The sequence below is a fragment of the Rattus norvegicus genome, chromosome 1 (genome assembly GCF_021556685.1).
Source record: "Rattus norvegicus strain SHRSP/BbbUtx chromosome 1, alternate assembly SHRSP_T2T, whole genome shotgun sequence".
Classification (NCBI taxonomy): Eukaryota; Metazoa; Chordata; class Mammalia; order Rodentia; family Muridae; genus Rattus; species Rattus norvegicus.
In genome coordinates, this window is record NC_141534.1 from 28,399,124 (window position 1) to 28,425,544 (window position 26,421).

At 41.0% G+C, this 26,421-nt stretch overlaps 1 protein-coding gene across 14 annotated transcripts in view; it reads left to right on the forward strand.

Annotated features, from left to right (window-relative positions):
• The window catches only part of Trmt11 (tRNA methyltransferase 11), a 197,588-nt gene that overhangs the window by 132,625 nt on the left and 38,542 nt on the right, over positions 1 to 26,421 (forward strand). For 8 of the 14 annotated variants that reach the window (XR_015634089.1, XR_015634071.1, XR_015634085.1 and 5 more), the window contains one exon: positions 13,494 to 13,635. The exons of 2 other annotated variants lie outside the window; for them this stretch is intronic. Coding sequence is in view for 3 of the 12 variants with exons in the window: in XM_087579005.1 (XP_087435131.1) it covers positions 13,494 to 13,565 (72 nt within the window). In the remaining 9 variants the exon portion in view is untranslated. Of the gene's footprint in view, positions 1 to 13,493; positions 13,637 to 21,914; positions 22,655 to 26,421 lie in introns of those variants that run through there. 4 more of the 14 variants (XR_015634093.1, XM_087578840.1, XM_087578969.1 and 1 more) reach the window with 2 other exon arrangements.

Sequence of the window (26,421 nt, forward strand, 5' to 3'; positions counted from 1 at the left end):
AAATCTCAGGGTTGTTTTGATTTGCATTTCCCTTATGACTAAAGATGTTGAACATTTCTTTAGGTGTTTCTCAGTCATTCGGCATTCCTCAGCTGTGAATTCTTTGTTTAGCTCTGAACCCCATTTTTTAATAGGCTTATTTGTCTCCCTGCGGTCTAACTTCTTGAGTTCTTTGTATATTTTGGATATAAGGTCTCTATCTGTTGTAGGATTGGTAAAGATCTTTTCCCAATCTGTTGGTTGCAGTTTTGTCCTAACCACAGTGTCCTTTGCCTTACAGAAGCTTTGCAGTTTTATGAGATCCCATTTGTCGATTCTTGATCTTAGAGCATAAGCCATTGGTGTTTTGTTCAGGAAATTTTTTCCAGTGCCCATGTGTTCCAGATGCTTCCCTAGTTTTTCTTCTATTAGTTTGAGTGTGTCTGGTTTGATGTGGAGGTTCTTGATCCACTTGGACTTAAGCTTTGTACAGGGTGATAAGCATGGATCGATCTGAATTCTTCTACATGTTGACCTCCAGTTGAACCAGCACCATTTTCTGAAAATGTTGTCTTTTTTCCATTGGATGGTTTTGGCTCCTTTGTCAAAAATCAAGTGCCCATAGGTGTGTGGGTTCATTTCTGGGTCTTCAATTCTATTCCATTGGTCTATCTGTCTGTCTCTGTACCAATACCATGCAGTTTTTATCACTATTGCTCTGTAATACTGCTTGAGTTCAGGGATAGTGATTCCCCCTGAAGTCCTTTTATTGTTGAGGATAGTTTTAGCTATCCTGGGTTTTTTGTTATTCCAGATGAATTTGCAAATTGTTCTGTCTAACTCTTTGAAGAATTGGATTGGTATTTTGATGGGGATTGCATTGAATCTATAGATCGCTTTTGGTAAAATGGCCATTTTTACTATATTAATCCTGCCAATCCATGAGCATGGGAGATCTTTCCATCTTCTGAGGTCTTCTTCAATTTCTTTCTTCAGTGTCTTGAAGTTCTTATGGTACAAATTTTTTACTTGCTTGGTTAAAGTCACACCGAGGTACTTTATATTATTTGGGTCTATTATGAAGGGTGTCGTTTCCCTAATTTCTGTCTCGACTTGTTTCTCTTTTGTGTAGAGGAAGGCTACTGATTTATTTGAGTTAATTTTATACCCAGCCACTTTGCTGAAGTTGTTTATCAGCTTTAGTAGTTCTCTGGTGGAACTTTTGGGGTCACTTAAATATACTATCATATCATCTGCAAATAGTGATATTTTGACTTCTTCTTTTCCAATCTGTATCCCCTTGACCTCCTTTTGTTGTCTGATTGCTCTGGCTAGAACTTCAAGAACTATATGGAATAAGTAGGGAGAGAGTGGGCAGCCTTGTCTAGTCCCTGATTTTAGTGGGATTGCTTCAAGTTTCTCTCCATTTAGTTTAATGTTAGCAACTGGTTTGCTGTATATGGCTTTTACTATGTTTAGATATGGGCCTGGAATTCCTATTCTTTCCAGGACTTTTATCATGAAGGGGTGTTGAATTTTGTCAAATGCTTTCTCAGCATCTAATGAAATGATCATGTGGTTTTATTCTTTCAGTTTGTTTATATAATGGATCACGTTGATGGTTTTCCGTATATTAAACCATCCCTGCATGCCTGGGATGAAGCCTACTTGATCATGGTGGATGATTGTTTTGATGTGCTCTTGGATTCGGTTTGCCAGAATTTTATTGAGTATTTTTGCGTTGATATTCATTAGGGAAATTGGTCTGAAGTTCTCTTTCTTTGTTGTGTCTTTGTGTGGTTTAGGTATAAGAGTAATTGTGGCTTCATAGAAGGAATTCGGTAGTGCTCCATCTGTTTCAATTTTGTGGAATAGTTTGATAATATTGGTATGAGGTCTTCTATGAAGGTCTGATAGAATTCTGCACTAAACCCGTCTGGACCTGGGCTCTTTTTGGTTGGGAGACCTGTAATGACTGCTTCTATTTCCTTAGGAGTTATGGGGTTGTTTAACTGGTTTATCTGTTCCTGATTTAACTTTGGTACCTGGTATCTGTCTAGGAAATTGTCCATTTCCTGCAGATTTTCAAGTTTTGTTGAATATAGGCTTTTATAGTAAGATCTGATGATTTTTTGAATTTCCTCTGAATCTGTAGTTATGTCTCCCTTTTCATTTCTGATTTTGTTAATTTGGACACACTCTCTGTGTCCTCTCGTTAGTCTGGCTAAGGGTTTATCTATCTTGTTGATTTTCTCAAAGAACCAACGTTTGATTCTGTTGATTCTTTCTATGGTCCTTTTTGTTTCTACTTGGTTGATTTCAGCTCTGAGTTTGATTATTTCCTGCCTTCTACTCCTCCTGGGTGTATTTGCTTCTTTTTGTTCTAGAGCTTTTAGGTGTGCTGTCAAGCTGCTGACATATGCTCTTTCCTGTTTCTTTCTGCAGGCACTCAGCGCTATGAGTTTTCCTCTTAGCACAGCTTTCATTGTGTCCCATAAGTTTGGGTATGTTGTACCTTCATTTTCATTAAATTCTAAAAAGTCTTTAATTTCTTTATTTCTTCCTTGACCAGGTTATCATTGAGTAGAGCATTGTTCAATTTCCACGTATATGTGGGCATTCTTCCCTTATTGTTATTGAAGACCAGTTTTAGGCCGTGGTGGTCTGATAGCACGCATGGGATTATTTCTATCTTTCTGTACCTGTTGAGGCCCGTTTTTTGACCAATTATATGGTCAATTTTGGAGAAAGTACCATGAGGAGCTGAGAAGAAGGTATATCCTTTTGGTTTAGGATAGAATGTTCTATAAATATCTGTTAAGTCCATTTGGCTCATGACTTCTCTTAGTCTGTCTACGTCTCTGTGCAATTTCTGTTTCCATGATCTGTCCTTTGATGAGAGTGGGGTATTGAAATCTCCTACTATTATTGTGTGAGGTGCAATGTGATTCTCGACTTCCTTGACTGATCAGCTACCAACCTCTCCATCTTGCCAGGTAAAGATAATGTCATCTACCCTCTCACATGAGCCAACTTGATGAACTCTCTTTTATAAGGTATAAAAGTTCCTTTGGTTCTGTTCCTCTACAGAACTCTGATCTAATCAGGAATGAACCCGATTTATCAATGTAACTTGGGCATGCTCTGGGTTGCCATTTAATTTTATCAGTTCATTTCCCCCTGTGTTTAATGGGTATCTTTGGCTGTGTGCAGTAGAAGACCCTTCTGGGGCTTATAGAACCTCTGGATGTATCTTGCTTCCTAAAGTACTGTGGCCACAACTTTCAGTCAGTAGCATACTTAGGCTGGACTCCTGACCATTCAGTTCTAGCACAACACTTGGTCATATCTCTGATCTGAGAAGCACAAATCCATTACCTTTTAATCTCATTCTTTGGGGGAAATAAGATGCCACAGTGCTTGTGAATATAAGGGAATTGTGGGTAACAGTGCCTTGTCTGTATAGATATATAACCTCTACAGTGGAATTATGACTTCTTAACATGTGTGTGCATTATGCAGGGACTGTCCTGTGGGCACATTGGATCACTGAAACCATCTGCCTAAGGATGACTTCAAGATCATTTTTCCTATAAACTTTGAATTCAATCAGAAATGTATTTGCAAATATGTTGTGGTTTGCCCTGAAGTTATCTGTATTTTGACATACTCAGAAGTCAGATGACTTCACCAGAACCACCTCCCCATTGAATTTGTAAAGTACAGGTGAGGGGCAGGTACAGGATAGAAGGAAGCCTGTCATTGGAGGAGAAGGAAGGATGGGCGGAAGAGAAGTTTGAAGGAGGAGGAGGAGACTAGGAGAGAGAGGAAGAGCCAGGACAGGAGGGGAGAGGCAGAGAAACTGTGGCAGGACAAGATGGCAGGTGATGTTAAGATTCTGCTCTGTGTATTTACAGGTTGTTTTTAATGTTCTCAAGGGATGGATGGTACTGGGCTTTGTATGTTTAAATGGGCAATTATATCTTATCAATTGGGTCAAAGATTATTGTGTTGTGTGTTCTGTTATGTGAAGGTTTGAGTGTAGGAAAGTGCGCGGCTGGGATATGTTTCTGCCAAGATATCTAGCAGATATTTTGGGGCACCGCTGTGCGGACCTAGCGGGGAAAAAGACAACTATACTTTTTTATTCTCATATTTCTACAACAACACAAATATTTGGTATAATTGACATAAATGGATCTCAATGGATTCAGCTTTGTTGGAAACTTTCTTAAAGAAAGTAGAAATTTATATCAGGGAAGGCAGAGCTTGAAAGTAGAGAAGAGAACTCTGGGCATGAGTCAGTGCTGCAGATATAAACAGGGATTTATCACCATAGTCAATGAGTGCAATTGTTTGTAATTGTAGGAAAGATTGGTCCCACCTGACAGTTCCAGATTGCTAAGTATTCCTCTCAAAAAACCATTGGATTTTGATATTAGTATATTAAATTAAGGATGACCAGATCAAGGAGTGAGTGGGTATGCATCTTGCCCATACATGATGTAAGAGTAGAATCTATGAAATAGAAAAAGATTCTAATGTTATTGCCAGGGGAGAAGGTAGTTCTCAAAAGGCTTCTAATAGAATTCTTTGAATAGAAAAATGTCAAGGTTGCTACGGTGGCTCAATGGGTAAAAACACTTGCTGGCAACCTGGATTTGATCCTTGGAACCTGCATAAAACAGAGAGAACAGATTTCACAAAACTTCTTGTATTAGTCAGTGTCCTTTAGGAGACCAGAACTGCTAAAATGAATCTCTCTATATACACTGGGGATTTATTATAGTGGCTTATAGGCTCTGGCCAGGCTAGTACAATAAGGGCTGTCTTCTGAAGAAAAGTTCAAGAATCAAGTGGTTGTTCAGTTCATGTCATCTGGTCTTCAATATAGCCCTGAATCCTGAAGAAGCAGGCCTTAATGCCAGTAAAGGGACAGATTTGCATGGAGGGTAGGGACAAGTAAAGAAAGCAAGGTTTCTTCTTCCTGTCCTTCATATAGGCTGTCTCCAGATTTCAAGTGGGTTTTCCTACCTCAAATGATATAATTAAAAAATCATTTCTCACAGGACTGCCCAGTGTCTGAGGTTTCTAGTTAATTCCAGATGTAGTCAAGTTGTCAACCAAGAACCCCTATATGAGTGGCATTCTACATATACACACACGTACACAAATAATGATGATGATGATGATCATGATGATGATGATAATAAGAGGAAGAAGAAGGAGGAGAAGGAGTAGAAGGAGAAGGAGTAGAAGGAGCAGGAGCAGGGGAGGAGGAGGAGAAGTGGAGGAAGAAGAGGAGGAAGAGGAGGAGGAAGAGGAGGAGGGGGAGGAGGAGGAGGAGGAGGAAGAGGAGGAGGAGGAAGAAGAGGAGGGGGAGAAAATGTCTCTCCCTTGTGGGAGAGCAGTCTTGCTGCTGTAGCCTCTCATTATCAAATTGCTCTTTTTATGGTTGCTTAAATAAAAAGCAATTACAAGTAATGCATTCTGTCACAGGATGTACATTCTGTATCTAGATGACTATATAGTAATACATTGTAACCATTTTAAATAATCATCAAATGTATTTCAGAGAACACATTTTCAAAGCATCAAGCTGCATTATTTTAGATTTCCCATGATAGCTGTGTGAGAAACGCTCTGAGTTCTATGTCACTACCTATATGACAAGCATGAAAAGATCTTGATGATTTCTGGACCGTGAATCAGTTCTTATTCCTATTTTGAGACAGAGTCTCAATCTGTACCACACGCTGGCCAGGAACTCATTGTGTAACTTAGGTTAGCCCCAAAGTCATTATCATGCTTCTGCCTCAGTCTCCAGAGTGCATAGTGATATTTGTGTGCCACTGTCTCTGGAAGAATGTAGTTTTTCAATCTTTGCTTTTTCCATCAAGCTTGTTAATCAATTGAAATAAAATCTGATCTTGAACCAAGATTCTGTTCATCTCTACTTCATTTAGAGATTAAGTTGACTGATAAGCTCTTTATTGTGTGTTCTTGGGTCAAGGGTAGGGGGTGTGGTTTTAAGTAAAGGAAGAAGAGAACTGCACTTAAAAATGCCTCTTAGCTTTTTAAAAGAACATCTCCAAATGTTCACTGTTTATTCTTCTGCTAAGTGGTTTCATAAAGTGCTGGGTAGGACAATTTCCCTAAAATTTCCCGTGGACTTTAATGACCAGAAGAATTATTCAAAATCTCTTTCAAAACACTGACTGGAAGGGTGTGTGGTCTGGACTAGAGTTCCACCCCCCCCCCTGTTTTTCTGGACAGGTCAATCTCCAGACTCCGCAGACCACCCTGGCTGGGATGTTCTTTGAATCTTCCTTCCTTCCTTGGGGCTTGCAGTGTGCATGTCTGCTTGGTGCCCACTGGTACGCTGGTCCTGCTTTCATTGGCCAGGAGCAGCTGTTCCCCTAGACAGGTAGGCGTCAGACCTGCCCATCCATGCTACAGATTCTCGTCTCTACTTTCAGATGCTTTCCCCAGACCCCTCAGGAGCTGTACGTAAAGTAACACTCTCTGATATGTTGTCCTCAGAGAAAAACTACTTTTATTATTTTCAAATTGTGGTGTGTGTGTGTGTGTGTGTGTGTGTGTGTGCACGCATGTATGTGTGTAGAAGCCAGGTGCACCAGATCCCATTCCTGAAGTTACAGGAGGTTGTGTGCTGCCCAGTGTAGGTGCTGACAATTGAACTTAGGTCCTATGTAAGAAAAATACACACCACACTCTTAATTGATAAGCTATCTCCCTAGTTCCAACATTCTTGTCTTTTAGCTAAATGGGTATTTTGGTCACATTAATATAATGCAAGTAAATGAATGATCATTATTTTTGGTTATATAAATGTTTGAATTTTTAATCCAAAAACCTCTATCCATGTTTTAAGTGATTTTTTTTTTAAAATTAGTCATTCCACTCACTTACATCTCTAATGGAATCCCGTTTCCCGGTTACCCCCTCCAACCCCCCCCCACCATCCCATGATATCCCACTTCCTGGTTACCCCTCCACCAACCTCTATCCCACATTTGCCCTCCCCCTCCCTTTTGCCTGTATGAGAGTGCTCCCCCACCCGCCCACACTCTCCCACCCCACCACTTCAGCATCCCCTATGCTGGGGCATCAAACCTCCCCAGGACGAAGGGCCTCCTCCCATTGCTGTCAGGCAAGGCCATCCTTTGCTACATATGTATGGGTCCCTCTAAGTAAACTCCTTGGTTGGAGGTCTAGACTCTGGGAGAACTGGGTGGTCAGGCCAGCCTTTGTTGTTCTTCCAGTGGGGTTGCAGTCCCCCTCTGCTCTTCTAGTCCTTCTGCCAGCTCCCTACCAGGGTCCCCGAGTTCAGTCTGATGGTTGACTCCAAACATCCACATCTGCATTGATCAGTTGCTGGCTGGACCTCCTCAGGAACTGCCACACTAGGTTCCTGTCAGCAAGCGCCTCTTGACCATGGCAACAGTGTTGGTTTGGTGTCTGTAGACATGATGGATCCCCAGGTGGGACAGTCCCTGGTTGGCCCTTCCTTCAGTCTCTGTTCCATTTTTTTTGTCCCAGAAATGTTCTTCCTTTGGACAGGAACATTTCTGGGTTAAAAACTTTGAGATGGGTGTGTGGCCCTTTCCCTTGACCAGGGGCCATGCTTATCTACTGGAGGTAGATAACGGGAGGAGGCCCTTCGTCCTGGGGAGGTTTGATGCCCCAGCATAGGGGATGCTGAAGTGGTGGGGTGGGAGAGTGTGGGCGGGTGGGGGAGCACTCTCATACAGGCAAAGGGAAGGGGAAGGGCGAATGTGGGATAGAGGTTGGTGGAGGGATAACCAGGAAGTGGGATATTATGGAATGGCAGGGGTGGTGATGGTGGTGGTGGTGGTGGTGGTGGTGGAGGGGGTAACCGGGAAGTGGGATATTATTTGAGATGTAAGTGAATGGAATGACTAATTAAAAAAAAAACTTAAAAATGGATAGCGGTTTCTGGATTAAAAATTCAAACGTCTCAACAGGTTCTATTTCCCCCTTCTCTGCTCATTTCAGCTAAAGTCATCCCCTTGGTTCCTGGGAGCCTCACCTTTCTCTGGTGTCCGGGACCCTCCAGTGGTCATCCCCAGTTCCTCATCCCCCCGCTACATATTTTTGTTAGATTTCCTGACCCCCTGTACCTCTCTCATATCTCCTTCAGTTCCTGATACTGCCACCCTTATTTCCTCCCCCTCCTTTCTCTCTCCCTGGTCGCCCTCTCCCTCCACCTTCCACAGTTGTGCTGTTTCCCCCTCAATGCAGGACAGAAGCATCCATACCCTGGTCTTCCTTCCTTCCGTGCTCCATATGATCTGTGGGTTGTATTATGGGCATTGTGAGCTTTTGGGCAAATATCCACTTATTAGTGAGTCCATACCATGTGTGTTCTCTTGTGTCTCGGTTACCTCACTCAGGATGACATTTAAGGTATTTTTTAATGGACATCAAATTCTAGATATTTGTTGGGTGTGCTCTATTGTTTTGAATATAAATTAAAAATTTTAAGTTAACATAAAAATATTGGGTTTCATTATGATTTTACATTTTCTTATTTATTCTTTTTTCTTTTTCTTTTCTTTTCTTATCATTTCAGTTTTTGAGGTTATAATATAATCATATCATTTTCTTTTTCCTTTTTCTCCCTCCAAACTCATCTGTATAGCTGCCCCACCCCCTGCTCTTTCAAATTCATTGCCTCTGTATAATATTACTTGTACATACATGTTAACAGGCTTGACTGACCGTTTAGTAATAGTTAACCAGTTGATCTGCTCTTCCCTGGGAAAGACAATTTTTCCCTTTCCCAACATTCTTTAGTTGTCTGTAGTTCTTGTCTAGGCTTGAGACACCATGAGCTTTGTGCCTTCTACATTGTCATGCCTGTTGGTCTCCTCCCTGTTCAGATCATATTTAGGCAACCATATTGATGAGACCTTACAGGAATAGCTTCTGACTTTACTGGACAACAGAGTCTCACAGCAAACTTTCTGATTCTCTGGCTCTTGTCTTTCTCACCCCTCTTCTTCAGTGATCCCTGTGCCTTAGGAGCAGGAATTGTGTTGTAGATTTATCATTTGGGACTGGGCTTGAGAATTCTGCATTTTGATTGGCTGTGATTTTCTGTAATGGTCTCTGTTTGTTGCAAGGAAAAGTCTCCTGGCCGAGAGTGAGAACTACATTAATTTGTGGATATAATGACACAGTTGTAGAATGTAGTTAGGAATTATGCTGGTTTGGTAAGGTGGTGGTTGTTGGTTCTCCTCCAACATCCATGGCTTCATTAGTCATGTTGACTGGGTCTACAGTGCCAGGCACGGTTTCCCTCTTGTTGAGTTTTTTTTTTTTAATACTCTGTTCTTATCCATCCTTTCACTCTACTTTTGCCCGGCACTCCTGTTTTCTTTACTGCTCTCAAATGTCCCCCTTTTGCTTTTATGCCACATATATGCCATAACATTTTCTTTCATGCTTAAGATATTGTCTCTCTGCTTCTCTCTTGATCTCCACACATTTAAATCTATGTTCCATGAAGGAGAAAAAATACAGTTGCTGTGATTCGAATGTGAAATGTTCCCCATCGTTTGTCGGAACACATCTGGTGGTTCTATTTGGTGAGCTTGTGAAACCTTTAAGAGTTGGCACATTGCTGGAGGAAGCGGATCACCCGGGGGGTGTACTTTGAGGTTTCACATACTGTCCTTGTTTCCTGTGTCTTGCCTCCTGACTGTGGACATAATGTGGCCACTGTCACATGCTCCTGCCTTCATACTTTCCCCACCATAATGAGCTGCATCTCCTTATACTGTAAGCCCAAATAAATACTTTCTCATCTTAAAATAGTGCTTGTTATGTATTTGCTCATAGCAACCAGAAAAGGAAACAATACAGGTAGTATTATTTATTCTGAGTCAGGCTTATTTCACTTAACAGAATAGGCATACAGTGTTAAATGGCAGTCCAGTTTTTAAAAGTGTGCCTTCAGTCAGTCAATAAAAGGTGCAGCTGCAAGCCTACCCCCATCTGCTTCTCCCTCCACTACCAATCTTGTCTTTCACATCTGGTATGATGGCAAGGACTTCTTTTTTTTTGTCTTCCTGGTCAGGGGTTTGTGAAGCAAAATTGAAAGAGGACAGGGCCTATGATAACTTGGCAAAAGATGTAGTTAACAAGAGAGGGCTAAGGAACATTGATACTTACATTTCAGTCCCCCATCGTAATGACCACCAAAGTCTGTTTCCCTATCTCTCACACCCGCTTAAATGAACAAATGCTTATACTATTTTCCCTTTTTATGTTTCAATGGTTTGAGAAATTTCTGAAAGAAATGAACAAATAGGAAACAGGTAAAAACTATTGGTTCAGTCTTCAAATCTAACCATACAAATACTGTGTACTGGTTGTATGCCAACAATGGCTGGTAGATACTGAGAAGTTATTTCTCAGCCAGTAAAATGGATACACACATAATCCACTCACCTCCTCTCGCAGATTAAATCTACCTATGAGTACTTCCCCACCTCCTTCTTTGGAGATGATTTCCAGTACTGTGAACTTGGCAATATACTTAAATTATTAGTTTCTTATAAAGTAGTTTTCACTCAGGGATGTATTGTATGCTTATAGGATTGAGTGCTGTTTTGAATGTTTATGTTCTGAATTCGGGGGGCGGGAGGATTGATAGAAGAACTAGTAGGTGACAGAATATTTGCTTTCATTTTAACAGTAACTTAGTATTGAGATCTTTTAGATGATTCTACCAAGGTTATAAATGGCATGGTATTCAATGGTGGTGGCACTTGGCGTGGATAACCATCAATTGGCCTGGGCTCTGTGTATGTCTTATGTAGTCCCATGTCAATTCTGTGATGGTGGCTCTATTTTTTTTCTATTTACACATTTTGAAATAACAATTTGCACATAAGTTTGAGAGTGCTAAAAATACATATTCTTCCTTAGCATTTGAGATTAATGTGCAGTAAGATAATATTCTCCTGAATACATTTGAAGGAGGAAAATGGAAAAAAACTCTAAAAATTGTGATATTTATTATATATCTTTGAAAAACCTAATGTAAAAACCAGAAACAGTAGACTTTAGAAAAATTGATACTACTAAACATCTATTTTTTTTAATGTAGCATATGTGCTTGAATGTGAAGGAAACCAAATATTAGGTTGTTTTTTCCTTGTTGAGCAGTAATTAGAATAGTTTTGTGACTACTTTTAATATAGAACGTACTAGAGCTTTTCTACCTAATTAAAAAAAATCAGCTATTTTGGGTGACTTCCATAATACTTTCAAATATAATTTTCTCAGTGCTACTTTTTGTTCAAACTAAAACAACTAAGAAAATGCCTCGGAGTCTTAGAGAGTTTCTTATATATGATTTTCTCATTTGGAACAATGTTTCATGACAATTCCAAGATTTTCACTTGAGATACACACCCGATGAGCATAGAATGTTAGTACCACTGAGACTTCATGCAGGCACCAAAGATCCAGCAATACCTGTATGAGCCAACCTTTCATCCTAAGCATCTCTCTTATGGTGATGCTAAGTGATATAAGATGGCAACAGTTCCCAGGTTAAGAGCAGGAGATACAACAAGTAAATAGAGAGAAAACCATATCGTTAAACTGGAGACCAGAGCAGTCATCTTTCCCGTGCGCTTAGAAATCATGCTGGGTATGGGCAGTGCTCTTCCTGTGAGTGCATTCTGCACTCCCTATGTCATGTACTTTGGTTCTCGCCTGATGCCACAGTGGAATGCAAGGATTGACTCTCTGTGGTCAACAAAAGGTCGGGTCCCCATATCTGAAGGTTGATTCCCGCTGAGATAGGATCTGGGAGGATGATAAAGAGATGTCAGAAGCCTTGGCTTTTTTTCTTTGGTTAAAGCATCTTTTACTCTATATCTTTTAAGCAAAGGTGGATCCTTAAAATCCTTGCCACTTCACTACAGAGTGCATAGGTGGGGGAAGTGAGGGAAATGGGGATGATCGAAACGAAGAAAAGTTCAAGTCCCTCCCTGGTTTTCAGGAGTGGGATCTAGAAGCAGAGTAGACGTAAATTGTATTATGAGAGGATCTTCTAGGACTAACGTTTCAGAAAGGGACAAAGGAAGTCAGTCAGGCTTAAAGCTTAACGTAGAGGCGATCATTGGCAAATCAGGCCAGGTAGCTGAAAGAGATGAGGTTAAGGTGTCCCCTGCTCACTAGCTCTAGAATCAAGGAAAGAAAGGGAAGAAGACATTGTTATTATTTTTTAATCCCAGAGACTGAAAAGGAAAACAAGAAGGATTAGGAAGCGGTCCTTGGTGTTGGAAAGAGAGAAGTCATTGTGGGTCTGGACAAGTCAGCCACCTGCGGCTGCCTGGAAAGCAGTGAGGACTGTGGCAAGGAGTGGCTGAGTGTGCCTGGCGCGATGGCCAGCCCGGTAAAATGGGGTGCCAAGGGAGTAGTCTCGTTGGCATCTTCCCTTTTCCAGAGGCCTTGCCAATAGAGAAGACTGTATGTTTTCCATTCAAAGCTAGGAGGCTCCCCTCTCAGGGTCATTTAAGCCTTATGGGCTTCTTGGATGGTTAGGGGGTTGCGGGGAAAGAGACTCTCAAATATATTTTAGTTATAATCAATGTAATAATAGAGAGGATCATTCCTCTCTATGATGCATTGCAGGCATCAAACCGACTCTTTTCTGTAGGTAAAGTTAACCACCACAGCTTGTGCCTTTCTCGATGTTGTGCAGAGGTGCCAACATCGAGATGTCAAGAGCTCTGCACAGCTGTCTCTTTGACAGTCTTATTTCCTTTCTGTTAGCTTTCTCTTTGCAATATTATCCTGCTCACTTCTTTCATTATTAACCTTGGTTCAGAAGTCTTTGTCGTAGGTGTTAGAAACTCATCTTGAACAAAATCTTTCGAATTGCTGTGACTTCTACTTTCAACCTGAATCCATTGAAGGCTGAACGTAAACTTAATCTTTAGGTGGAAACTAAGTTTCCTTGAAGGCATCGTGTCCCATTGTTGTTCCAAGTCGTTTCAATTTTGATTATCTTGAATAAAAATTAGCAAAGTAAAAAGAAACAACAAAAGGAAAACTTGCTGTATGTAATTTGTTACCTTTATCTGGATCTGTTGGTATTATTTACCCTGAGGACAGAAATGTGGCAGGGCCTCAGGAAAGCTGTCCTCATGATCTGGCTTGGGCTAGAATCATGCTAGATTAAATAATTGAACCCTGGGCTGGGGAGGGGAAGGGAAAATATAATGGGGACCATGTATAGGTGTGCCCTCAGGCAAACAAAAAATGTCCACCGCAGTTAATAATAACGATCGAAAAATTGAAGATGATGTCATGACACTTACAAAAGAGCTCAGTGTAGCTAGCTAATAAAATGATGCTGCATGAAACTGCGCAGGCTAAGCTATGTCATTCATTATCATAATTGCTGAATGCATAAAGCCTCAAATGTGTCTGTTCCCATTTTATAGATGAGAACACCAGTGGGGACAGAGGTTCTGCAGTTTGCCCAAGGACACACAGCTGGCAATTTACAGACATGAAACATGAGGCTTTTCAACCACATCCTCTCCTACAGGCTTCGATCTCAAAATAAATCAACTTTGCTGCTCAGGTCTTTTTCGTTTATTTTAAGGAAACAACATTCTGGTTTAATTTTAAGTAACAGTACCCTGAAGGCACACACAGAATTTTAAGAGTCGGACAACTGATCATCTGATGGAGTTGTAGCATTTCCCGTTTGGTTGGAAGAAAAGCCGCTCTCCATGCTCCTCCTTTGATTTCCTATTGGCATCTTTTCTCCTCCACACTTCTAGACATTCAAGCCAGATGCCAACTGTCTTGTGAAAACACATTGGATCTCAAATGTATCAAGATGCCAAATGTATGTGTAATATTGGACCATATGCGAATGTTCTAGTAAACTCCTGGGGACTTAGGTTTCCACTGTCAGCACTACATAACAGGAAGACTATAAATTCCACCAGCTAACCAGAAGACTCACATATGCCTCATATTTATAAATACCCCAGAGATACAATGCATGCTACAGTTGACTTTTGGGTTAGTGGATGTAGGTTCACTTCTGTATGGAAGGCAGTGGTAGCTTACAAACACTATAAATCAATGAGAGTTCCTTCCCTTATTGTTGTCATTACTGATCATAGCAACTGAGTATTGTGGAAAAATATATGAACAAGAAACACTTCTTACAGAAAAGAAGAAAAGAAAATGTGTTTATTAATAGACAAAGAAACAGACAAACAATCAGGTTAACGTAGATAAACTGGGTCAGGTAAGTCTTGAATCTGAACAGGGTGTGATTAAATTCTAGAACTGTAAACAAATATTGCAATGGGCTTGAGATGTAGACTGGAATTTTGAATGGTGTCTTTACCTTGCCTTCTCCTCCAGACTCCTGGGATGCAGGTCATCATTAAATAAAAGCACAAAACAAACCACATCTTCTGTATCCATATTTTGGTTGTTGGACATCTGGGTTGTTTCCAGTTTCTGGCTATTATGAATAAGATGATCTTAGTCAAAATGCCTAACAGTGGGGATAGGAAACCTGAAGGGACCATCTCCAGTAGTCATACAGGGCCTCCAATGGAGGTATGGAGACACCAACCCACCTACAAACGTTTCAATCCAAAATTGTTCCTGTCTAAAAGAAGTGTAGGAACAAAAATTGAGCAAAGACTGAAGGAATGGCTCTCTGGTAAAAGGCCCACTTTGGGATTCATCCCATGGGTAGGCACTAATCCCTGACACTATTACTGATGATTTGCTATGTTATCAGGAGCCTAGCATGGCTGTCCTCTGAGAGGCTCTACCAGTAGCTGACTGAGACAGATGCAGACATTTACAGCCAAGCATTGGACTGAAGTCAGGGACCCCTATGAAAGAGTTGGGGAAGAATTGAAGGAACTGAAGGGGATGGCAACTCCATAGGAAGACCAACAGTGTCAACTAACCTGAACCCCCAGAACCTCCCAGAGACAGAGCCATCAATTAAAGGGCATAAAGGGGCTGGTTCAAGGCCCTGGCATTTATGTAGCAGAGGACTGTCTTGTCTGGCCTCAGTGGGACAGGATATGCCTAATCCTGTGGAGACTTGATGCTCCAAGTCTCCTTGGGGGCACCCTCTCAGAGAAAGGGATAAGGGATGTGGAAAGAACTGTGCATATTATTTTTAATAATAAAAAATCACCTCAAGACGATTTACTGTTTGCCTAACTTTGCTCTGGGCTTGGTGGATGTTGAGAGGGTGAAGTGAAGATGGCCTTTGTCCTTGAAGTCCTCACAGTTTTAGAGCAGGAACTGTGTGTACACCATCATAAAAGTGCCAAGAATGCAAAGTAAGGATCTGGAGCTGAGGGAAACACAGGATGGCCTGAGAGGTACTAGGGGGGATTGGACTTCCAGTCAATCTCTGAGCTGCTGTAGGTCTGACATGAATGGCTCTTTTCAAGTGCGCTCTACTAGAAAGCACTGGGGAGTTTTTCTGAAAGTAACTAGAGCATCCATTCATCAGGTTCCCACACATGCTGTCTATTTTAATTCTTTCTGTAATTTGCCTTTCAGAATAACCAAGGCACTCTCATGGTTCCTATAGTACATTCAACGAAACAAAGTTTAGAATGAAAAAAAAAAAAAGAATAGCTTGTTCAAAGCCATGTACTTTGAGCCCATGTGGTTCTTCATTCTACAGATTTATATATATATTTATTTATTTAGATTTACAAAGACCAGGGTGTAGTTGGCAGATGCAGTTCATTCCTGTAATCTATCACATCGGGGTAAAGCCCAGCCAGGGCTACAATCAAGACCTCATCTTAAGAAAAACAAACAAGACCAAACAAACAAAACAAACAAAAATACCAAAAAAACCAAACAATGACATCAACAAAAGGAGGAAACAGGGTGATACAGCATGTGCCCTGCCAACAAAGATTAAAAACAACTTTAGAAACAAAACCCCAAATCAAAACCCCCAAATTGCCTGAGATGCTTCTTTGGATTCAATACAAACCATTGAGGCCTTTTAAAAAAGTTCCTTTGTGTACAAAAATTCTTAGAAAAGTTATAAAAACAGACAGTCAGGTAATGATCACCTTGCATGCTCTTTGCCTTCTAAAAAGCCATTATTACGTCAGAGGAAGAGGAAGCAATTCAGGTAGGATGTGTTCTAATAGCCTAAATGTTGGTGCTTGGTGAGTCATGGTTCTAAAGGTACCAAACGGGGGAGCCAAAGTTCTTCAGCTGCTGCATACTTTGACAAGGAAAATCTATTTTTGCCTTCCAATCTACATTTATGACCTAAGTCAGGTAAATAAGCCTGGTGTATTTCTGTAACATTTTTATGCAGATAGTCTGTTATGCACTGTGGTTTCAGATGTGCAATAATTTGTACAATGGTTTATTCCCAAGTATGCCTTTAAGCAGAACAAATGTGTTTTCCTATATAGTTCCTTGCCTTAATAAATATGCAATATAAATTTAAGCAAACTTTGATTTTGTACATTTGTAACTACAAAGTAAAAAATAATGAACATTTTGTAGAGTTTTTATTTTGCATACTCAAGGTGAGAAATAAGTTTTAAATAAACCATAATGTTATCTGAAATAAAAAAAAGGATATGCCCCGCCTACCTCACCTTTTACCCTTCATCTCTGCTAAGTCAACACACATTCTTTTTTTTTATAAGTACAATTTTATTGGAATTGAAAAATAATTTGTATAATATATAAACATAAATAATGTACCTGTGAAATACATATAATTATGGTATCATATGTGCACAGACAATGGTCAACACACATTCTTATTCTGGAACTCCCTCGCCTCTTATCACCTTAGTCAGGGTTTCTACTGCTGTGGCAATGCACCATGACCGAAAAGCAAGTTGGGGACAAAAGGGTTTATTTGGCTTACATTTCAATACTGCTCTTCATCATTGAAGAAAGTCAGGGCAGGAACTCAAACAGGACAGGATCCTGGGGGCAGGAGCTAATGCAGAGGCCATGGAGGGGTGCTGCTGACTGGCTTGCTCAAGAGGCTTTTTAAGCCTGCTTTCTTATAGAACCCAGGACCACCAGCCCAGGGAGGGCACCACCCACAATGGGCTGGGCCTTCCCCATTAATCACTAATTGAAAAAAAAGCCTTACAGCTGGATGTCATGGAGGCATTTCCTCAAGTGAGACTCCTTCCATTCTAATGACTCTTGTTTGCGACAAGCTGACACACAAAAGTGGCCAGTCCATCTCTCATTAGATCCTTCTGGAACCTCAGCATGTCTTTCTCGAGAGCACACTTAGAAATTGAGGCTAATCTCATTTACTTAGCAATCATCAGAAGCTGTAACTGTCTGCACTCACCCTTGTTATCATCACCACAACCACCACCACCACCACCACTACCATCGTCATCATTATGTCATATTTCTGGGTAATGTTTTTATGCAGATGGTACATTGCTTCAAGTTTCTTTTTTCCATTGGATACTTTTTATTTACATTTCAAATGTTATTTCCTTTCCTGGTTTCCCTGATATAAGCCCCCTATCCCATCCTCCCTTCCCCTTCTATAAGAGTGTTCCCCTTCCCTAACCAATCCCACCCTTCCTGCCTCCCCACCCTGACATTCCCCTACACTGGGTGGTCCAGCCTTGGCAAGATCAAGGGCTTCTCCTTCCATTAGTATCCAACAAGAACCTCCTTTGCTACGTATGCAGCTGGAGCCATGGGTCTATCCCTGTGTATTCCTTGGGTAGGGGTTTAATCCCTGGGAGCTCTGGTTGGTTAGTATTGTTGTTCTTATGGGGTTGGAAATCCCTTCTGGTCTTTCAATCTTTTCTCAACCTCCTCCAACCGGGTCTCCATTCTCAGTTCAATGGTTTGCTGCTAGCATTTGCCTCTGTATTTGTCATGCACTGGCTTTATCTCTCAGGAGACAGCTATATCAGGCTCCTGTCAGCATGCACTTCTTGGCTTCATCAATATTGTCTAGGTTTGGTGGCTGTATGTACATATATATATATATATATATATATATATATATATATATATATATATATGCTGTATGCCCATGTGGGCCAGGCTCTAAATGGCCATTCCTTCAGTCTCTGCTCCAAACTTTGTCCAAATTCCCTCCAAGGAATACTTTTGTTTCCCCTTTTAAGAAGGACCGATGCATCCACACTTTGGTCGTCCTTTTTGAGCTTCATGTGGTTTGTGGATTGTATCTTGGGTAATTTGAGCTTTTGGACTAATATTCATTTATGAGTGAGTGCATACCATGTGTGCTTTTTTTGTGATTGGGTTACCTCACTCAGGATGATATTTTCTAGGGCAATCCATCTGCCAATGAATTTCATGAAGCCATTGTTTTTGATAGCTGAGTAGTATTCCATTGTGTAGATGTACCACATTTTCTGTACCCATTCTTCTGTTGAAGGGCATCTGGATTCTTTCCAGCTTCTGGCTATTATAAACAAGGCTGCTATGAACATAGTGAAGCATGTGTCTTTGGTGTATGTTGGAGCATCTTTTGGGAATATGCCCAGGTGAGGTATAGCTGGGTCCTCAGGTAGTATAATGTCCAATTTTCTGAGGAACCTCCAGACTAATTTCCAGAGTAGTTGTACCAGTTTGCAATCCCACCAACAATGGAGGAGTGTTCCTCTTTCTCCACATCCTCACCAGCATCTGTTGTCATCTGAGTGTTTTATCTTAGCCATTCTGACTGGTGTGAGGTGGAATCTCAGGGTTGTTTTGATTTGCATTTCCTTATGACTAAGGATGTTGAACATTTCTTTAGGTGTTTCTCAGCCATTCGGCATTCCTCAGCTAAGAATTCTTTGTTTAGCTCTGTACCCCATTTTTTAAAAGGGTTGTTGGCTTCTGGAGTCTAACTTCTTGAGTTCTTTGTATATATTGGATATTAGCCCTCTGTCAGTTGTAGGGTTGGTAAAGATTTTTCCCAATCTGTTGACTGCTGTTTTGTCCTTATGACATTGTTCTTTGCCTTACAGAAGCTTTGCAGTTTTACGAGGTCCCATTTGTTGGTTCTTGATCTTCGAGCGTAAGCCATTGGTGTTCTGTTCAGGAAATTTTCTCCAGTACCAGTGTGTTCGAGGCTCTTCCCCACTTTTTCTTCTATTAGTTTGAGTGTATCTGGTTTGATGTGGAGGGCCTTGATCCACTTGCTCTTAAGCTTTGTACAGGGTGATAAGAATGGATCGATTTGCATTATTCTACATGCTGACCTCTAGTTGAACCAGCACCATTTGTTGAAAATGCTGTCTTTTTCCCACTGGACAGTTTTATTTCCTTTATCAAAGATCAAATGACCATAGGTATGTGGGTTCATTTCTGGGTCTTCAATTCTTTTCCATTGATCTACTTGCCTGTGTATGTACCAATACCATACAGTTTAATCACTATTTCTCTCTAATACAACTTGTGGTTAGGGATGGTGATTCCCCCAGAAGTTCTTTTATTATTGAGGATAGTTTTCGCCATCCTGGGTTTTTTGTTATTGCAAATGTCTTACATTTTGGGCACATATGGTGTTTGACATGCATTCCAACTGGACATCTGCAGTGTTGTTGAATTCTGTTCTCACCTGGGAGCTTATGCAGCAGGTTTCTGGCCCTGTTAACTCTTATAATTATCCTTAATGTTTTTGGTCAAAGTCATTTCCTTGTGGTTACAGAACTAAAAACTTCAGCTTCTTGCTGGCTATCTGATGCCAGCCATTATTAGCAACTAGTTACGACCAAGTACCACCAGTTTTGTGTTATATGGAACGCTCATGGCCTCTTTTAAAAAATAGTGTATTCTTTCTTTAAGACCTGATCTTAAGAGAGGTCTCTAGCTGTTTGCTAGTCAGACAGTCTTACATAATGACACTCTTACATAATATCATGCAATTTTGGAAATACCATGCACTCCTTTTTGTAGCCTACTGGTTCTAGGAAAATGGTTCTCAGGACCCAACCCATTCTCTAATGACTGGGGATACACAGGATGTGACCGACAAGAAATGGAGACCATGACAGGGTCACCAGAACATTCACAAGTAAGACGGAAAATGTAGGGAATGTACACAGGCTTGAGACTTGAGTTTAAGTAGAAAATCTATAATTGTAAGTGAAGTAAGATTAAAAACAAGATATAGATTGTTTTGTTCCAGTGACTAAATCGTCACTATGGAAATTCAGGTGGTTTTGGTTAACCATCAGGTTCTAGCTTACAAAGATGGGATGTAATAATGTATCTACTGTGTGTGCGTGTGTGTGTGTGTGTGCGTGTGTGTGCGTGTGCGTGTGTGTGTGCGTGTGTGTGTGCGTGTGCGCGCGTGTGTGTGTTGTGTGTGTGTGCGCGCGCGCGTGCGTGTGTGTGCGTGTGTGTGCGTGTGTGTGTGTGCGTGTGTGTGTGCGTGTGTGTGTGTGCGTGTGTGTGTGCGTGTGTGTGTGCGTGTGTGTGTGTGCGTGTGTGTGTATGTGCGTGTGTGTGTGTGCGCGCGCGTGTGTGTGTGCGTGTGTGTGTGTGCGTGTGTGTGTGCGTGTGTGTGTGTGCGTGTGTGTGTGCGTGCGTGTGTGTGTGTGCGTGTGTGTGTGCGTGTGTGCGTGTGTGTGTGTGCGTGTGTGTGTGTGCGTGTGTGTGTATGTGCTTGTGTGTGTGCGTGTGTGTGTGTGTGTGAGAGAGAGAGAGAGAGAGAGAGAGAGAGAGAGAGAGAGAGAGAGAGAGAGATACCCTGCTATAAATGGTCACAGGCCAAAATGATATGATTAACTTAAGCTCTCCTCTGGCTGGATCTATGCTACAAGGTCAAACATTCAGGAGTTTGAAGCAGGAAACTGGGGTACATTTAATCTCTTAGGGACTGAAATTGAGGAGGTTTAAGAGATTTATCAGGATCTCCTCCTGGAAGGACAAGAATAGAACCTTTAGGAAGTCCCAGCAGCTAGCAGGAAGCTGTGGGAGAGTCAAAGCTAAAAATCAACTTAGCAGGTGGGATTGAGGTTGTTTGTGACTCAGTGGACTGGACCTGTCCTCACTCATTGGGTCAATATTGGTTTTATCTAAGGGACGATGGGAATTTTGTTATTGAAGAAAGGAACCAAGAATTGTCTCATAAGATCAGGCTCTGATTCTACATTAGTTAGATTTGCAAGAAGCCACACATATTTTTCCTGAATATGGGGTACATTACTTGTTTTTATGATTCTTTTTGTTTCTTTTCTGTTTCTCATTGTTTAATTAAAACTATTAGATTTTTATCCAGGTTTTCATTATTTCATTGGAATGCAACGATAAAGATATAACCCTATCAATTGAACAAATTGGATGGGATGTGCTTTTCGACATATTGCTTATTTATTTTACAACTTCATGCCTTTTTAGTGAACACATGTTTTATGGGTCTTTCTCTTGTGACTCATTTTTGGAGGTGATCCGAGAAGGAGTTATTCTCCAGACGTGGTACCATTGACCCTCATTTTGAACTACATTTTTAAACTTATTTTTGAAAAGATATTTCATTCACAGAATCCCCACTGAGCTTTTTATTGTGGAAAATTAGGGCCAGTAAATCATCTCCCTCAGAAAATCATAAATTTTATACAATTGTAACATTCCATGGCCCGAGCTTGGCACTTTGATGAAATCAGTCCTTGGCTTCTCATTATTTATGAGCTTCCCTCACTTCCCTCCTTCCTCACTCCTTCATCTTGCCCTCCCAGAGCGAGTGGGGGGGGTGGTACCTCAACTTTAAATTGCTCATCGGGGTTTATTGTGCATAACAGGTAAGTGAATTTATATGAACCTGAGATATTGCAACTTATCCAAATTTATGAACAATAAATTTTTTCATTTTTTCCCAGTTGGCAAGTAGAAGGGACATGGGCTGGTCATGCTGGAAGTAACCGTCCATGGTGCTCTGGGGAAGAACAGTATTTCTGGAAGCCAAACAAGAGCCACGGTTCTCTCCATCTTCTCCTGTAAGGCAGCTCTCGGTTTCCTCACTTGGATGCTGTGAGCAAGGATGGTTGCCAAGGTCCTCTTCAGCTGTTACACAATCTGATACTATGGGTTAAAGTGGCTCTTTGTTTTTCCTGAATGGGCGATAGTCAAAGGATCTCAAAGATTTAATTTTAGATGTGGATCGTTAATATCATTTTTTTTTGTTTGTTTATATGGATTGGTTTTGGTTCCCTCGACATCCCAGGCTGCTCCTGAACAAACTTGATCCTCCTGCCTCACCTTCCCAAATTTTCTCTTTATGACATGCACATCCACACATAGAAATCCTTGGTCTTACCAACCAAGGAGTGTACATGGACTCCAGATACATATGTAGTAGAGGATGGCCTTCGCTGACAGCAAAGGGAAGGAAGGCCCTTGGTCCCTGGGGAGACTTGATACCCCACATAGGGGGATGCTGGGCTGTGGGCAGGTGGTGGAGCACTCTCATACAGGCAAAGGGTAGGGAGGCAGCGGATATGTGATGGGGGGGCTGGTGGAGTGGTAACCAGGAAGTGGGATATTATGGGATGCAGGGGGTTGTTGGAGGAGGTAACCAGGAAGTGGGCTATCATTTGAGATGTAAATAAATGGATTGATTAAAAAAAAAAAAAGAAAACCTTGGTCTTTGGGAGAAAGGCAATAGTGGAAGAACAACAGTAGCAAATATCAAATCACTTCTGATTTTGGTTTATCAGGCTGCTGCTGAGTTTTGGGGTCCTGGAGTGGCTGTGTCCCAGTATAGAACCCCAAACTTGAATGATAATATGGAGAATTCATAGATTTAAGTGCCTGGGATTGTGCCAGAAACACAATGGCTATTAGATATGTATTTGTTGGACTTTCTAACAAATGCTCCCATCGAGTTTATGGAGATGCCGGTTTTGTCCCTTCCTAGTGGCACCCCTAGTCTTTGTATTGTTTTTGACTGGAATGCTAGACAGATCTAAAAAAATTCTTACCACCTGCAATCCTAGCAACTCGAAGACAGGATGCACATTACTTCAAGGCTAGCCTGGGCTACATAGCAGACACACTGTCAAACAAAACCAAACAAACCAACAAAGCAAGCAAGCGAATAATTTCTAGCATTGACAGTCTCAGTGAGAGTTTTTGCTGTTGGGGACATAGGCTAGAATTAGAAGACACAAGTGAGTCAGTTAAGAGTTTGAACTTGAGCTGCAGCCTGAGCCGAGATTAAACAGGACTCTGTAATTTCCAGGCACACTGGCTTTGGGAAGATTATTTTCTCACATTCCCTTGTGTGGAGAGTCATGGTGGTGTCTACCTCCTTGGGAAGAAGTGAGAATTTGAAGTGATTATCCGTTGTCAAGTGCTCACCCCGGGGCTGGCCTCCATTTACTAATACTCTCTGGGGTTAAACTTTGTTATGAATACCATTGGTTTATAAACCAATGACTGTTTCAGTTTTTACCTGTGTGATAAAATTGACATTCTCTCCTGGCTCTGTGAGCTGTTTAGGTAGGATTTACTGTAGTTTTCACTTAACCCGTTCTTTAATTTTTTTAGGGTCTATTTTTATAGTATCCTCATGTTAGGAGGGTGTTCCGTCTCTAAGAAGATTCACACTATTTGAGAGTGCTGCTTGAATTTCTTCTAAGTATGATGTTTGAGTAGTGTTAGGTAAGCTGCAAGTCTAGTATCTATTATTTTCTACACGATGGAAGATTCCATCTTGAGCACTGTCAGTTATGTCTACCTACACATATCTAAAATGAAACATACTATTGGTAGAAGAGGAACATGGTTAGAGACAGGACACAGGATTCTAAGATTCTTGAAACTCAAAGTGAAACTTTTTCCTTTGTCTTTGATTTGCTTATAGGATATTTAGACAATGTACCAAGTAGAATATCCATCTTGGAACTTTTTATTCCTCCAATATTAAAAATGTAAATAAGGGGGCCGGAGAGATTGCTTAGTGGTTAAGAGCACCGACTGCTCTTCCAGAGGTCCTGAGTTCAATTCCCAGCAACCACATGGTGGCTGACAACCATCTCTAATGGAATCTGACGCCCTCTTCTGGTGTGTCTGAAGACAGCTACAGTGCACTTATATATAATAAATAAATCTTAAAAAAATGTAAATAAGGGATGCAGGTCAGGAGACAGAGTACTAAAGCAATGGCCACCCAGCTCTTGCAAATGAAATACGACTCACTTAATGACATTTCGGTCCTAAATCATTGCACAGCAGGCGACTTGTGGCTGAGGTGGGTTGCACAAAAGGAGTCTGTCAGGACCACTGAGAGAGAATGAATAAGCAAAGAATGGTGTGTGACTATGCTCAGAGAATCAAAGGGAGTGCTCTAGGTACGTGTATTATTGCAAGTGGCTCCAGGCCCAATAACCTCACAAACACTCATGCTCCGGAGAGAAAACAAGCCTCTTTCCAAGCTACAGAGCTTTCATTGCATTTATCTCTTGCTGTCAGACCAGCATTCAGGAAACAAATGAACCCGCTTGCATGATTCAGGCTTGAAGGAGAACAATCTCCACTGCTCACCGGCTTCTCGTAAACCTTATTGATCCCACTGGGCAGACCCTATCTCCTATCTGCCTATTCTCCTCTGACTTGCCTTCAGTGCAGCTTAGACAATGGCTGCAGAATGTCTCCTGAACAGGAAGTGAGGAAGCCACCTAGGGCCTTGTCTCATAATCAAATATTCTTTCCTATCTTTTAAAAGGCGTCCACTGGGAGACTAAGTATTGTTGCTTGGCTTCATTTTTCCTTAAGCTGTGGCCTATATTTTCCACTTTGTTTTAAATTTGTTATGGCTCTAAAGGGGAATTAAGTTGCTCATGTCTTGTGTTATTTTGGACCTGAGCATTTCCTAATTCGGTCATGGATATACAACTGTTGGAATCCACTTTCCCTATGAGTCCCAGCCTCTTGCGTCCTAAAGACATGAACTCATTATGCATAGTGCAAAGTTATTTGTTCCTTTCATATTTTCTTCTTTCAATAAGAAATGCATTATTTAAAATTTATTCATTATTGATAGAATAATACAAACGAGTGACATTTGCTGGAGGCTTGCTGTCTGCTAGCCACAGCCACAGCCACATGCATTTGTATCTTACTTAAACATCAGGAAAAACTTCCGGAGTATGGTTGGTACTTTGATTTTAGACACAGAAACATGGCTAGCCAGGAAGAAACAGCTACTGAACTCATTGTATGAGCTGGGAATGACATCCTGACAGAGGGCCTTCATGGCATTTCCCTTTCTCTCCAGAACATGAGTCTACTGTTAATCAAAGGTAAGCTCTGGAAAACATGAGCGCATCAAACAAGTGGCCGATGAAGGAGAGAGGCAGCATGAGGGCATTCGAGGAGTTGAGCTGAGGAAATAACTATGCAGTTGGCTATTGTTGAACTGAATTAGCTCTTCAGATCCTGTGGTAATGAATAGGCACAGAGTTACATCCCCAGCCTGTTGAATTTTTGATATGAAATGATTTTAAATTCTCAAAAAAATTCGAGACTCCTGTAAAGAAGTCCCATGTCCCAGAAGTTCCTGACTGTCAGCATTTTAACAAATTTATTGGTATCAGTTTTTATTTCTGTAGATATTTCTACCATGGACCATTTGGCAATAAGTTGTAGACATGCTATCCCTTTATCCCTGGATACTCAGGTATATATTTTCCAAGAATAAGTTAGTTGTTTTGAATAACCACATTATAACTATTACACTCAAAATTCACGTTGGCCAGATGCTGATGTATAATCTGCAGACTTTATGTTCATTGCATTGGTTATTTAATTGTTCCAATAAAAGTATGCTAGGGAGGTTTTTTTTAGGGACCAACTTGAAGTCACGTGGTATATTTAGTTGCTATGCATTTTGTAATTTGGGATTGTTTCTTTTAATCTTTTCTCAGTTTGACATTTTGAGTAGGGTAATAATTCACTTGTTTTCAGACTGCCTCTTGGTTTGAATATGTTTGATGATTCCTTGCAATTACCCCGAGATCCTAGGTATTGAGTACTAGCAATATGGAAAGCAAGCTGCGATGGCTTCACACAGCCTGTCAGGAGGCCTCTGAGCCTAGTTAGTGCTGACACCAGCTCATTGCTATATTGTAAAGTTACAATTTTTTAAAAGCTTTTATTAAATTAGAAAAGTTAGACTTATTTATTTTCACATTTGAGTTTTTTGTCTGCATATATGTATGTGCACTTGTGTGTGTGCTTGGTGTCTTCAGAATCTCAGGAACTGAGGTTAAGGATAGCTGTGAGCCACCATGTGGGTGCTGGGAGATGAATCAGCCAGTGTCCCCCAGCAAGAGAAACAAGTGCTTTCAATCAGCCCCATAAAGTTATCTTTTCTTGGGGGATTGA